The sequence below is a fragment of the Azolla caroliniana genome, unplaced genomic scaffold, assembly GCF_043228905.1.
Source record: "Azolla caroliniana isolate FFs.n. ecotype wild unplaced genomic scaffold, voAzoCaro1.0.p SCAF_18, whole genome shotgun sequence".
In the NCBI taxonomy this organism is placed as follows: Eukaryota; Viridiplantae; Streptophyta; class Polypodiopsida; order Salviniales; family Salviniaceae; genus Azolla; species Azolla caroliniana.
The window spans coordinates 3,060,276-3,072,981 of record NW_028230453.1 but is presented as its reverse complement, the minus strand read 5'-3'; the positions used below and the strand labels follow the sequence as shown (position 1 = coordinate 3,072,981).

Genomic DNA, 12,706 nt, shown 5'->3' with positions numbered 1-12,706 from the left:
ACATACATTTTCTTACTTCAATTTCCAGGAAACACCTTTTCCATATCATGGGTTCAAACACCTTATTCTATATGGGGTATGAATAATTATCGACCAATTTGTTAGACACCTAATTAGATGTTAATGCTAACCACTAATATGCATTTTCATGATGGTATGTTATAATAGAACATGATGCAACCAACACACAAGTAATAAAACAAATTAGTTGATTGAAGATTTATAATAATGACTTATCTAGGATGTTATGCATAAATTGTATTCTCTTCTATAGAAAATTTGATTGATCATTGCCAAGGAGCATTAAATCAATTATCAAAAAACCGACATTCTCTTTCTTTTCCCCTTATACTTCACTTTATTTTGGCATAATTTACCACACAAACAATGACTTAATGGATGACGATCTAATTAAATATTGTGTCAATATTATTCAATCAGCCAAAGAGTATGAGAAATGAAAGCAATGTTGTAAGAAAAATGGACAAATGATGTAAAAGAAAGCATGGTTTACAGTCCCGAATAAATCAATTCATACAACTATCACAGTGTTTGGATTGAAGATGAATTACAACTAGGGATATAGTTCACTATGGAGATGCCCTATATCGAGCAATGGAAGGCTATAATGCAAACACACAAAATGGTATAGAAGTCAACGTTGTGACATGTCAATGAGTGAAGGTTATGTATTCAAAAAGGCCCATGTATAATTTATTTATATATGAATTAAATTATTCAAACTTATTATAATTTATATGTATAGAACTACTCCTCTAGTGTTATAATTGTCAAGCAAGGCACATAATTTCCAAAATCCCAAATACTAGATGCCAAATGAATGACATTTATTAACAACAAGGATGAGCGAACGTGACATACATAGGATATTGTCACAAGGTTATTGAATGCTTCTCCCTCATCAACCTCGTCCTACCTAATTTGATTCAATTGACACATTGAGAAGTTTTGATTTGTAAAGAGGCAAAATTATTCATGATCGTGAGGGCAATACGTTGTCTCATATTCAAATCAATTATTTTGAAACGCCCATGTTTATGTGTGTTTTATGTGGCAAGATGCAACCCGATATATTATTTCTTTGCTTTAGTTTGTACTTTTGGTCGAAACATGGGGTTTTGCACTATGATATGCTTCTTTGTACTAAAAAACAGCCCCACAATCATAGGAGTAGTACAACATTGAAGAGATTGGCTTGAGCTCATAACAACAACCATACATAGACAAACATTTCCTTGTCAAGTGGTGAAAACGCATTTAAACTTCAATTCACACACTACACACCTTTAGTGCGTATTATATTCTATGAATCCATGATTGTGTATATGCCCAACAAACCATACGTATACATGTGTGCCTTGTAAAGAAACTTATGCACCCAGGCATTGGGCATCGTAACATAGTAGTATTCTAGAACATGCCATGTCCATGTTGAAAAGATGAATCAAGGCCATACATGTCTGTCTTTTTTTTTTTACGAGGCCAACGATGCAATGTTCACTAATCATTGATTGCTCGGCCACTAAACCTCTCAAATCACAAGTATCGTAAAAGGTTTTGTAATGGTGAAAAACTCTCAGACATTTGCCATTCTTATGAACATACTAAACATTCACTTCTACAAGTCAATTTATTACAACTTTCTTACCTTATTTACATAGCAAATGCAATGAATGATTTGGAGTTTAACTTTAGGCTAATTCACATATGTAATACATATACATATACATATACATATACACATACACATACACATACATATACACATACATATACATATACATATACATATACATATATACATATACACTGTATATATATATATATCTATTATCCTTCTCTCTTTATGTATACAAAAACAAAATAAAAGGTTAAGAACTTTTTTGCCCCCTTCTTTCATCTCTCCTTCTTCTCTTTTTTCCTCTTTTATGTTTTGTTTTTTCTTTTGCTTACTAGAAGAAGAGATTGCCCTCTGTTCCTGTTCTTCAAGCATGAAGGAATACTAGCCATGGCTATGGAGAAACAGGGGAATCAAAAAGAAGAAGAAGAAGAAGAAGAAAAAGATGATGATGATGATGATGATGATGATGATGAAATCCGAGAGGTTCATACTAGTATCAATACTTCAGCTTCTTGTTATTCTTCCGATGAATCTATGGTGATGAAGATGGATTTGGTGGGATCATCCCGATTCGCGGTGCGCTTTCCTCTACAGCTCACCATCTCAAAGAAGCAGGAATATAATAAGTATGGGGGGGCCAAAATCCATGGTGATTCTTATTACGATGAAGCCGATGTGTCGAATATGTTGGTTAGGGATCCTCGGGATGACATCCTCCTCACCATGCTTTCGGCTCCTCCTCCTCCGCCTCCTTCTTCGCGCCGCCGCCATAGCCGCCACATGAAGAGCTTATATGTGCCGCCGAAGCTATGTAATCGTGTCCTCGTCCTCGACTCTGCGCGCGTCCCCATCCTCTGTGCCCATAGAAAGGTGCCCCTCTCTACCCCTTTCTTCTGGATCTATTCCTGCCATGACCCGGTGCCATCACCACCATTAAAACACCCCAGAACACTCAATTCTTGTCTTTAAATTTGTGTATGCATTGAAAATACCCAAACAACACTAATTATGCCTAATTTTAATCCTATACATTTATTCATTGAGTATGAGTATTAGTATTAGCATTAGCTAATGCTAATGCTAATACATTAGCTTTTTTGTATGCATTAAAAATACCCAAACACTAATTATGCTTAATTTTAATCCTATACATTTATTCATTGGGTATTAATATTAGTATAAGTATTAGTATTGGTATTGGGATTGGTATTGGTATTGGTATTGGTATTAGCATTAGCTAATACATTAAAATACTAATACATTAGCTTTTGTATATGCATTAAAAATACCCAAACAACACTAATTATGCCTAATTATAACCCTATATGTTTATTCATTGGGTATTAGTGCTAGTATTTCATTGGGTATTAGTACTAGTATTGGCGTTAACATTAGAATTAGGATTAAGATTAGGATTAGCATTAGTATTAGTGTGAGTATTAGTCTTGTATATTTTTAATGAGGCTCGTGCTATTTCTTTTTTAGTGCTCTTTTTCTTTGAAGCCGTTTTTTCTTTTTGGTATTTGTCTTGCACCATTTTTGGCTTTTTGGCTTTTAGCTTATGCACTTCCAATGCCAGTTTCCTTTGCTTTTGCGTTTGGAATATGGTGGGCTCCTGAAGTTGCTTTTGTGTTTCTGCACGAGTGTGCGCCTTCAATTTGCTTCACTTCAATCTACTTTTGTGTTTTCGCACGGGTGTGCGCCTTCGATTCGCTTCTCTTCAATCCACTTTTATTGTAGGTTGTGGGTTTGGAGGTGCTCACATCACTCTTTGATGCTCTTGTGTGTCTTGGCTTATTGGTATGTATGTAGGCGCTAAGTTTGTACAACAGGTGGGATGTGTTCCGCGGCGAGTTGCCAAACCCTGAAGAAGCGCTCTTCCATGTGAAAAGGTCGACCTATTTTCAAGTCAAGACTTCCTTGCATGTCTTCCTAGCATCACACAAGAAAGGGAGCAAGCCCCAATTCAAAGTGAAAGGGAACTATCTGGAAAGGAATTGCACCATCTTTCACGAATCCCAAATTGTTGCCGAGGTGATGATTTTATCACACCATCTTTGATTTATTGTTGCTTCCCTTAAAAGCGTGCTTTGACGTCTGCCCATTCTTACATTCATTGCTCATTACAAACTTTGAACGGTCCTTGTGAACATTGCTCTTTGAAGCATTTTGTCCACGCCTATATTCATTGCTCATAATGAGCTTGGAATGATCATAATGAACATTGCTCTCTAAAGCATTTAATGAGAACTTTGCATCGTTCTCCAAGCCACAACAAATGTGTTTTGAGTCTGACATTTAACAAAAGCATTTTGGCTATTTTGTAGGTTAGGAGGAAATATACGGATACAAGCTTGCCTTTGGAGAAAAATGTGTTTGTGGTTCTTGTACATCCAGGCATGGATTATGCGTTTATTGTCACATTGATTGCTATCATGGATGAAATCCATAGAGAACAACACTATAGTTCAAGCATAGGTTCTAGTTGAGAATCTTGCCTTGCGTGGGAAAAGCAACACTTTGGCCATCCATGTGTTGATTTGTCATGGTTAACATAGACATTGAATTATACGATCTCCAACAATAGAGAGCAAGTATAAAACATCATATGCATAGAAATTGATTCCCCAACTTGGTGATTCACAATCAAATTGGGAAAACATATAAGAAGCACTTGCAATTTGAAGTATTAGCGAACTAAGGTTTTGCACAAGATGCATATATGATTAAAATAAACCAAAATGTAAAGAATTCCAAATAAATAAGCTTGCTTGCATTGGATTTGATGTTATGCCATATTTCTATAAACGAATTGTATTGTTTCAAGGTTGGTAATCCTAACAATGATCGTATAATTTGCGTAAGCTTTTGTTTCTCCAAGGTAAATATCTTTAACGACCATGGGAGATTGATTGTGATGTTTAGAACAAGGTTGAGCTTGTGGTTAGGATTAAACTAGAGAGAGAGTGAGAGAGATTCTATTATCGTCCTCAAAGCTCAAATATTACCTATGAGACCAAAAATATTATATTTCACTTAATACATGTGAAAGTGAGTAGCGATTCTCCATGTTCAAGAACTTCACCAATAATTGTTGCAATCAAGAGAGTGCACATTGTGGTTGTGAGAGAAAATCGTGCAAGGATTGGCTTTGGTCAAAGATGTGTGGAAAGCATGGTTGAATATGATCATAGCGCATTGTATCAAATTGTGATATTCAGACTTTGAACGTGTTTAGGGTAAAGTATGCATAGGCGACCACTGTCATCACTTGCACCCCAAGGTCTTGTCTCACATCGTAATGTGTGTGTGTATGTGTGTGTGTGTGTGTGTGTGTGTGTGTGTGAGAGAGAGAGAGATTGTGTGGCTAAGCGAGGAAAATGCAACAATTTTGTATGGGACGTTTTGATAAGAAGTAAGCATTTAGACTTTTGTGAGAGAATTTGTGTGGCTAAGCAAGGCCAATGTAACAATTGTTGTACGAAAGTTTTCATAAGAAGTAAGCATTTCGATTTTTATAATGTCATAGCATTCAAGAAGGCTTAGGTTTAGAAAATCAATAGATAGAATATTCCATTGGAAGAAGAAGGAATGCTACACCTTTATTATCTTCTATAGAGCACATCTAACTTGCATACATCAAATGAGGTTTTGCCCTACGTGTATTTATACTCATACACAATATGGGCTATTTATATGTGAGTTGGGGGCCTTTGAAAGTCAAAAGGAAATTTGATTTCTTACCTTCATCAAATTTTGAGTGATATGATTCGATATTTGATAAGAGAGGGACGCTTCCAAAATGAACAAATCCAAGCTTAGATTGGATACTTAAATGTGAGCTTGCCATTTGAACCACACCAAACTCCCCTAACTTCCATTGTCCTCATGTCTTGTCCATGGACTAGTAGACACCAAGAGGATATCACATTTTTTGACAAATAGTTCTTACAATCTTTAGGAGCGAACAAATCTCAACATGCTAGAGATAATGAATAAATGATAGGAAATCAATACAATAGAGAGGTTTCCTAAAAGTTAAGAGACTTGACATGGAAGATGAAAACTTATAAATTGCTAGCAGTTATTAAAGAGTATGAATAAACCACTAAATTATGAAAATCATTCCAACAAGTACTCAATAGATATCAATGACAGTTAGTTGTAGTTGAGATAAAGAACTACTCAATGAATGTTTACATTCGCGACATCTACAAACAAAAAATAGAAATTTCAAAATTTCGCTAAGGCCAACAGCCAACAAGGAGAAGGTGATTTTTCTTAGGGCTTTCTTTGTTGATTTCTTGGTTATGAAGGATTTATGAGTGAGTGAGTGAGTGAGTGAGTGAGTGAGTGAGTGAGTGAGTGAGTGTGTGTGTGTGTGTGTGTGTGTGTGTGTGTGTGTGAGAGAGAGAGAGCCCAGATGTAGCTCAGTTGGTAAGGTTGCCCAATGGAGACCAGGTGGTCATGGGTTCAAGCCCTACATTCCATAATGGCATCTAGTGAATTAAGAGAGATATATGAAGTATATAATAGAGAGAAGTGAGAAAACTGGGTTTTGAACCCAAGACACAAGCAATGCTTGTAGTGTTAACAACTTACCACTAGAGTAAGTTAATTACAATAAGAGAGAGAGAGAGAGAGAAAATAACAAGACACTAATGAAGGAGTCAAGTCATTACATGGAAGAAGATGAGAAAAAAATTGCAACAAATCAATAACTAATGGAAATCATTAGAGTGTAGAGAAAAATAAATGAACTAAGGAACACGAATGAAATTAGACCGACCGTTAGTTATGTTTCCATTATGAGAGAATAAAAAGGCCGTTAGTTATGTTTCCATTATGAGAGAATAAAAAGGGTAATCAATGAATATAATTTGATGATAATGCCTCTATGGTTAACGTTTAAACCAACATGACAATACACGATAATTATTTGTTGTCTCTAAACTAGTGAGGATCTTATGGCCAGGCAAAACCTCTAAGGGGATGTAAGATTGGTCGTCATAAAGGCAACACCTCTAAGGACTAGATGCTTGTAGAGCTCAATTGTGAGAATCACTAGATCAGTTATTCGTTCAACTTATGGTTATGGTGTGATATTCCATGGAGGTCATTAAAAAGGAGTTTAAAGCTATGGCTTCATAACAAAAAAAACCCATTGAAAAGCGTGAGACAAATTATCATGGTTAACAAAACCTAAAGTTGCAACATAATAGCCCAATAATAGTTTGTTCTTGATCCTCATTAAAAATTTATGTTTAATCCTAGATCTTAAATTCCACTACTAAAGTGAAGCACATATATATCAAGTGGAATTAGAGTAGCACAGTATGAACTATTGTTTAAAACAATAAACCTATTATAATTGCAAGTATTTTAGATTGTAAATGTGCTAAAAAATGGCTCGAATTATTTAATAAATTATATTCGAAGTAAGTATTTTCAAGTATTAAACAATATGTGGGAGGTACTTAACCCATATCAACATGTTACATATGTTTCGTGCCCATATTGTACCTAACATATCTAATAAACATGGCTATTAGATATTAGATAACCTCAATGCCAAAGGAAATGCACTTAATGCTCCCATGGATTTATATACATATATAATCTCTCTACTTTGCCTTTTCCACCTTAGATTGAAAATAGTTATTTATGCTTATGTTGGCTCTAAGTCATTCACCAGAATTTTGCTTCCACGTCAATATTGTTAGTCAAGGGGCTCCGACGTCCATATACCCTATAGGTGGCGAACAAGGCAAGAGCTATTGTCAATTGCTCTCAAGCCACAACCTTGACAAACCCTAACCTCGCAAACTCTTGCTCATACTTCCTTATGCTAAACCTAATAAGGAAGCTAATTGAGTCCTCGAAAATGGTGTAAACGTCTATATACGACAAGTATTATACTTAGTAATGTTAACCACGCCACAATTAATAGAAGAATCCACACAAGACATAGAAAAGGAGGATTGATTAGGACTTAGCTAATTAATGTTGAACCCTAATTACTCAACTCACTATAGTCGGTGATAAAGAAAAGGGAGAGTGCTCTAGCTTAGGTTATGAGAGGAGAGGAAACCCAACGTAAAGAAGAATCTAAAAAGTCACGAAGATGACTTTTATAGCTTTTAAGAAAAGGTTTGTCTCCTTTCGCATTGGGTGGCAATTTGGCCTAAAGCTCTGGAATAATTTTTGTTCTTTCCATCTTTTCTAGTGCTAACACCAATGCTAATGTCTTCATGGGGCTTCATAGAATCATATGTGCGATAGGTACTTAACAATGCATCCCAAGGTTTGGCTCCCCTATAATCTTAACCCTTGGGATGGCCAAGGAGATCCTAATCTCACTTTATTCTTTAGTGGTTCTAGTTTTGTTTCAATATTTTCGCATGTGATTGTCACCTCTTCCACAATACATACTTTGGTTGGATATTTTCTTCCAAGTACATACTTTGTTTTGTGTAGATACATTGCTTCAAGCAGACTCCAATTGCATGCTACAATTTGTTCAAAAACTTTCCTATTCATATTCTTTTGTTCAAGTACTATAATTTATCAAATGTTTCTTTCACAAAGTTTTGATCTATAGCATGACATTGATTGGGATGGGAGATTATGTTGTCCACATGTCCAAAGTCCATTCAGATTTACAACTACATGAGTATGAGTAGAAGAATCAACCATAACTGCCTACAATTTTAAGACTAGTTTTGCCATGGGGTTTCATCTTGATGAGTGAAGCTAGCAACAATGTACGCATTCCACAATCAAAGCTTAGAATTGAAAATTGGAAGAGTATACAATAACGATTTCATGCTTCTTTATTGTCATCTGAAACAAGTGAAATCCATACAAAAAAACACTTATCACATGCAAACATCGACAAAGAACATTTAAATCTCAATTAAATGTGCTCAAACATAATTCACCAGATTGACGGTGTGAGAATTACGAAAAACATGAACTCGTGCCTCAAATATCTTTCAAAATTAGCAAAACATGAATCTTAGAATTTAAATGTTCGGCAATTGAGTCACCTCTTATTAATTGATGTAAAGAATACTAACAATAAATGCATAGACTTGACAACAAAAGTGCACTGTTGCACTCATGATAGCCTGTTGGCAACTCAATATGCATCCATAGGTCCAAAGGAACGTTAGCTCACAGACAGCAAGTTTGCAAATCCTTACCCAACTTATGTGAGTGAGTTCTAGGTCCAAAATGCCCATTAGCAATACATGTGTGTCACTTGATCCAAAAGCTTAAAACTAGGTTTGGGGGTATTGTTTTTAAATCCAGCATAAAATGCAAGATTTACACTCTAGACTTCTGATACAATCCTATGTCCACAAGTCCACTAATAGTATAGCAGCACTGTTAATTGTAACTTAATCCAAAACCTTAAAATCATCGGGATATTTTGTGAATTCAACCAGAGATGAGATAATTGACAAACTCAAACTAAGTAGGCATGCTCTCGTAGATTTATATGTCGTTTGAGATGAAACTTCATTTCCATGTTCTCAAGAGAAGAATGAGAATCTTCTAGCAGGTCGACCTCCGAATGCTCGACACTTGGCAGCTATCTCCTCAGCCTTCACTACCTCTTTTCCATGATTTGCTTCAACAAGGGCCCTTTGTTCCTCTGCCACACGGTGCACTTGTGCGACCTTGTTCTTCGCCCTTTCGACACATGCAGCCTTTTCTTTTTCCAATTTTTCCTGGTAGTCAATCATATAACCAAGTGCTATAATATGTATATATAAGTTAATAGGTAACATGAACAAGATGTCATAACATGCTAAGGGTCTACGTGAAAGCATTGCATTGATGTACCCATTGGGAACAACAATTTCAAGTGCAATTTCCATGGTGTAATGGAAAGCTTATGGTTTTAAAACCTTCAAGTTTTTGGTTCAAGTCTATACCAATGGGTTCTAATCGTTACAAAGGCAATCATATTTATTTTTTTCTGCTGGGATCATGACACTAACCATTAAATAACACTTTTCTCATGAATTTTTTGTGATTTTACAAATCAATTTCTTGCAATCTGAGATGAATTGAAAACTATAGGATTTCCTTTTAAAAGGGCAAAGCTAATAATTATAATAATATCTGCTGCACTTTATAGAAAATTCACCTCTATGCTTCTCAATCTTGCTTCAGCCCTTGCTTTTTCAGCCACTTCCCAAGCATTGATGTTAGCTATTTTCTTGTTATAACTAAGAGTAAAAAATAGAAAATGGTAAGTTGTGAACTTCTCCTACAACAATTTCACAATTATATGCTTCTGAATCACATCCAACGTAAACTTTTTTTCTAACAGTTCATTTATATATCGATCGGTATTCACAAGAATTTAACATTGGTTAATTAAAAAACCAAAATACCCTTACCTTTTTCCATATATTTAATAGAATATACCTTTTGCAGTTTGTCTAAAATTTCATACTACAAAGGAGTAAACTGACGATTTTGTTTTCACTTGGGGCTACTGTATAGATGTGCATTTTTTTCCCGATAAAATATTAAGACTTCATCATTCATAAGGAAAGTGTGAGGATGTTAAGAAAAGGAAAATTATTTGATCAAAAGACAAAAATAAATTACCTATTTTGGGATTGCCTTTTCATATTGTCTTCCCATGCTTTGATTAGAGAGAGAATCTTCTCTTTGTTCAATTTTGCCAAATTTAAATCTACCCAAGTAATGATAAACAAAGTCAGCTTCCTTTTTAATATTTAAAAGTAATGTTTGAACTTCTAAGGTTGAGCTTGGAAAAGAAAACAAGATTTTCCATTTGTTTTCGCTCAATATATAACAAAGAGACTGTAAAGAGACCTTTGTTCAAGGATCCATTCCCTTCAGGAATAGTGAAAAACCTTGTTTTCTGGAGAGTTCCTGACATATAGGGAGAGATAACCAAATTCAGGTTTATTTATTTATTTACTTCTATGTTTATCCATCTATTTAATTTAAGTATGAACAGTATTGGTACAAATTTATTAGTAGCATAGCACATGCAGACATTTCTACGTGTGTATGAATGACAATCATAAGTAGATTCTATATGAATCTATCATTTGGTATACTGCTTTGTCAGAGTTTATACCCACACACATTAGTGATGTAAACAATGATCCATCTACAAATAAAAAATGTATCATAAACCATGCATGATCAATAAGTAAAATATATGAATAAACGAACCAAGATCAATGAGTAAATGTGTGTATAAACTAGACATTATTGATATGCAAATGCATGTATAACCTATACATGATCAATACATAAAAGTATGAATGAAGCATACGTTATCGATACGTAAAAGTATGAATGAAGCATACATGATTGATAACTTAATGTATTTGCAAATCACGTGTGAACAAGCTTCAACATCAAGTATGCAGCCAGGAGAACATAATTTAAGATACTTGATTATTCATTCATATGATATGTACAAGTTTATAGTTTACATAGACTAACTAACCATTATCATTTAGTTGAGACCTTGGTGTGTCGATAGAAGTAAGCTCCCAAATTGCATCTACTTCTGTAGGATAAAAAAAAGAAATTAACATTGCGATGAAAATCTTTTCTGCAAACATTGCAGTGAATATTAACATCATGCGGCCTTCATAAGAGAGATTGGTTAGTGAAAGATTACTATGTGAAAATAACATCTGTTTTCATTGTTTTAGGCCTTTACACACTATTTCTTTCGAACAAAATAGATTAAGACTCAACTTCCTGAAACATTTCGATGGATCGATAAGTATTAAGCCAATTAGAGAAAATGCTAACTACTTAATCCACAATATAATCTACTAAGCTAAAAACAAATATCTCGAGTCTTTCTTTACCTGAGTTATGTTTTTGAGGCAATGGTCTATTTGCCTTCGTGTCAACCTTGTCGAAATAATTCACAACTCGTGAATTAGGGTCTGATATCTCTTCCATTTTATGATCTTGTGCTAGGGATTGGTCCATTCAATCGCTATTTGCCTACACAATAGGAAGCAACATAACGTGAAATGTTAAAACAAAGTCTCACAATGTTTGGCTTGTAAAATCGAGGAAAACAGTCTAATTCCACATATAACGTATAATTTCAAGCATTTCTAGCCAATGTGTTCAAAACCTCAATTTATGTATAAACCTTAAAAAACGACATTGGAAAAAGTGAATACAACATTTCATCTATAATAACCCACATAGCAAGCAAGGAAAACATAAAAATGGTTTAACATTGAGCCAAGTATGCAATTAATTTCAAACCAAGCTATTCCAACCCTAAAATCACAATCTAAACCTATGATTCAAGTTATTTCTAGCCAAGGTATTCTAACCTTAAAACAACACGTCGAATAAAGTTAAAATTCACTTACAATGGTTTGACATCAGGGACAACACAGGAATAAATATAAAAAAAAAGTGTCATTTAGAGATGAATTGGAAGAAATCAACATAAAAAGTATAGCAACTTAAAAGGAGATCAATCATACATAAACCGGCAAACAGTAAGTCTCAGTACACAGAAATAATAGCTGAAACTTTCTGGTTCTTGACTATGAAAAGTATGAATTCTTTCATTACAAAGACAACCCCAATGCGAAAATCAGAGTAAAACAGAAAAACTAATTGAACTCTTGGAGAGAGATCCTTACACTTATGAGGCCGAAAAATAAGTCGAAAAGTTAAAAGAAACAAGTCGAAAAGCAAACGGCTGAATTTAAATAAGGATTTAGGAAGGGGTTAGCTTAGAAGGGAAACAAAAGCGATTGTAAGGATGGGCCTACCAATTGCTTCTTCTTTTTCTTCTTCCTTCTTCTTTCTTCTTGTTTGTCGATGAAGAGAGGATGTTTCTTCTTCCATAGCTTTCCTTCTTTTGTGTGTGTGTGTGTGTGTGTGTGCGTGAGAGAGAGAGAGAGAGAGAGAGGAGAAGATATCATCATCACCACCACCACCACCATGATCTTCTTCTTCTTTCTTCTTGTTTGTTGATGAACAAACCCATTGCTTCTTCATTAGTCTTCCTGAATTCTT

The 12,706-nt window shown here is 34.8% G+C and overlaps 2 protein-coding genes across 2 annotated transcripts; one reads left to right on the top strand and one right to left on the bottom strand.

Moving 5' to 3' along the window:
* Nucleotides 1-1,930: 1,930 nt before the first annotated feature.
* LOC147852086 (uncharacterized) lies at nt 1,931-4,433 on the top strand. Its single transcript, XM_087334361.1, has 3 exons — nt 1,931-2,512; nt 3,455-3,676; nt 3,970-4,433. The coding sequence occupies exons 1-3, from the start codon at nt 2,030-2,032 to the stop codon at nt 4,129-4,131; spliced, it is 867 nt and encodes a 288-aa protein (XP_087190487.1). The 5' UTR covers nt 1,931-2,029; the 3' UTR covers nt 4,132-4,433.
* A 4,239-nt stretch (nt 4,434-8,672) lies between these two features.
* LOC147852085 (remorin-like) lies at nt 8,673-12,556 on the bottom strand. The gene is made up of 7 exons (XM_087334522.1): nt 12,460-12,556; nt 11,524-11,665; nt 11,151-11,213; nt 10,502-10,561; nt 10,271-10,358; nt 9,801-9,882; nt 8,673-9,378 (listed from the first exon to the last, which is right to left on the bottom strand). The coding sequence occupies exons 2-7, from the start codon at nt 11,648-11,650 to the stop codon at nt 9,181-9,183; spliced, it is 618 nt and encodes a 205-aa protein (XP_087190648.1). The 5' UTR covers nt 11,651-11,665; nt 12,460-12,556; the 3' UTR covers nt 8,673-9,180.
* Nucleotides 12,557-12,706: the final 150 nt, after the last annotated feature.

Coding starts and splice junctions, on each gene's coding strand:
- LOC147852085 (XM_087334522.1), bottom strand. CDS start 11,650: ATGGACCAATCCCTAGCACAAGATCATAAAATGGAAGAGATATCAGAC. Junction 11,214..11,523: donor GCCTCAAAAACATAACTCAG/GTAAAGAAAGAC, acceptor TTTATCCTACAG/AAGTAGATGCAATTTGGGAG. Junction 9,883..10,270: donor AAAAGGCAATCCCAAAATAG/GTAATTTATTTT, acceptor TTTTACTCTTAG/TTATAACAAGAAAATAGCTA.
- LOC147852086 (XM_087334361.1), top strand. CDS start 2,030: ATGGCTATGGAGAAACAGGGGAATCAAAAAGAAGAAGAAGAAGAAGAA. Junction 2,513..3,454: donor TCCTCTGTGCCCATAGAAAG/GTGCCCCTCTCT, acceptor GTATGTATGTAG/GCGCTAAGTTTGTACAACAG. Junction 3,677..3,969: donor AATCCCAAATTGTTGCCGAG/GTGATGATTTTA, acceptor GCTATTTTGTAG/GTTAGGAGGAAATATACGGA.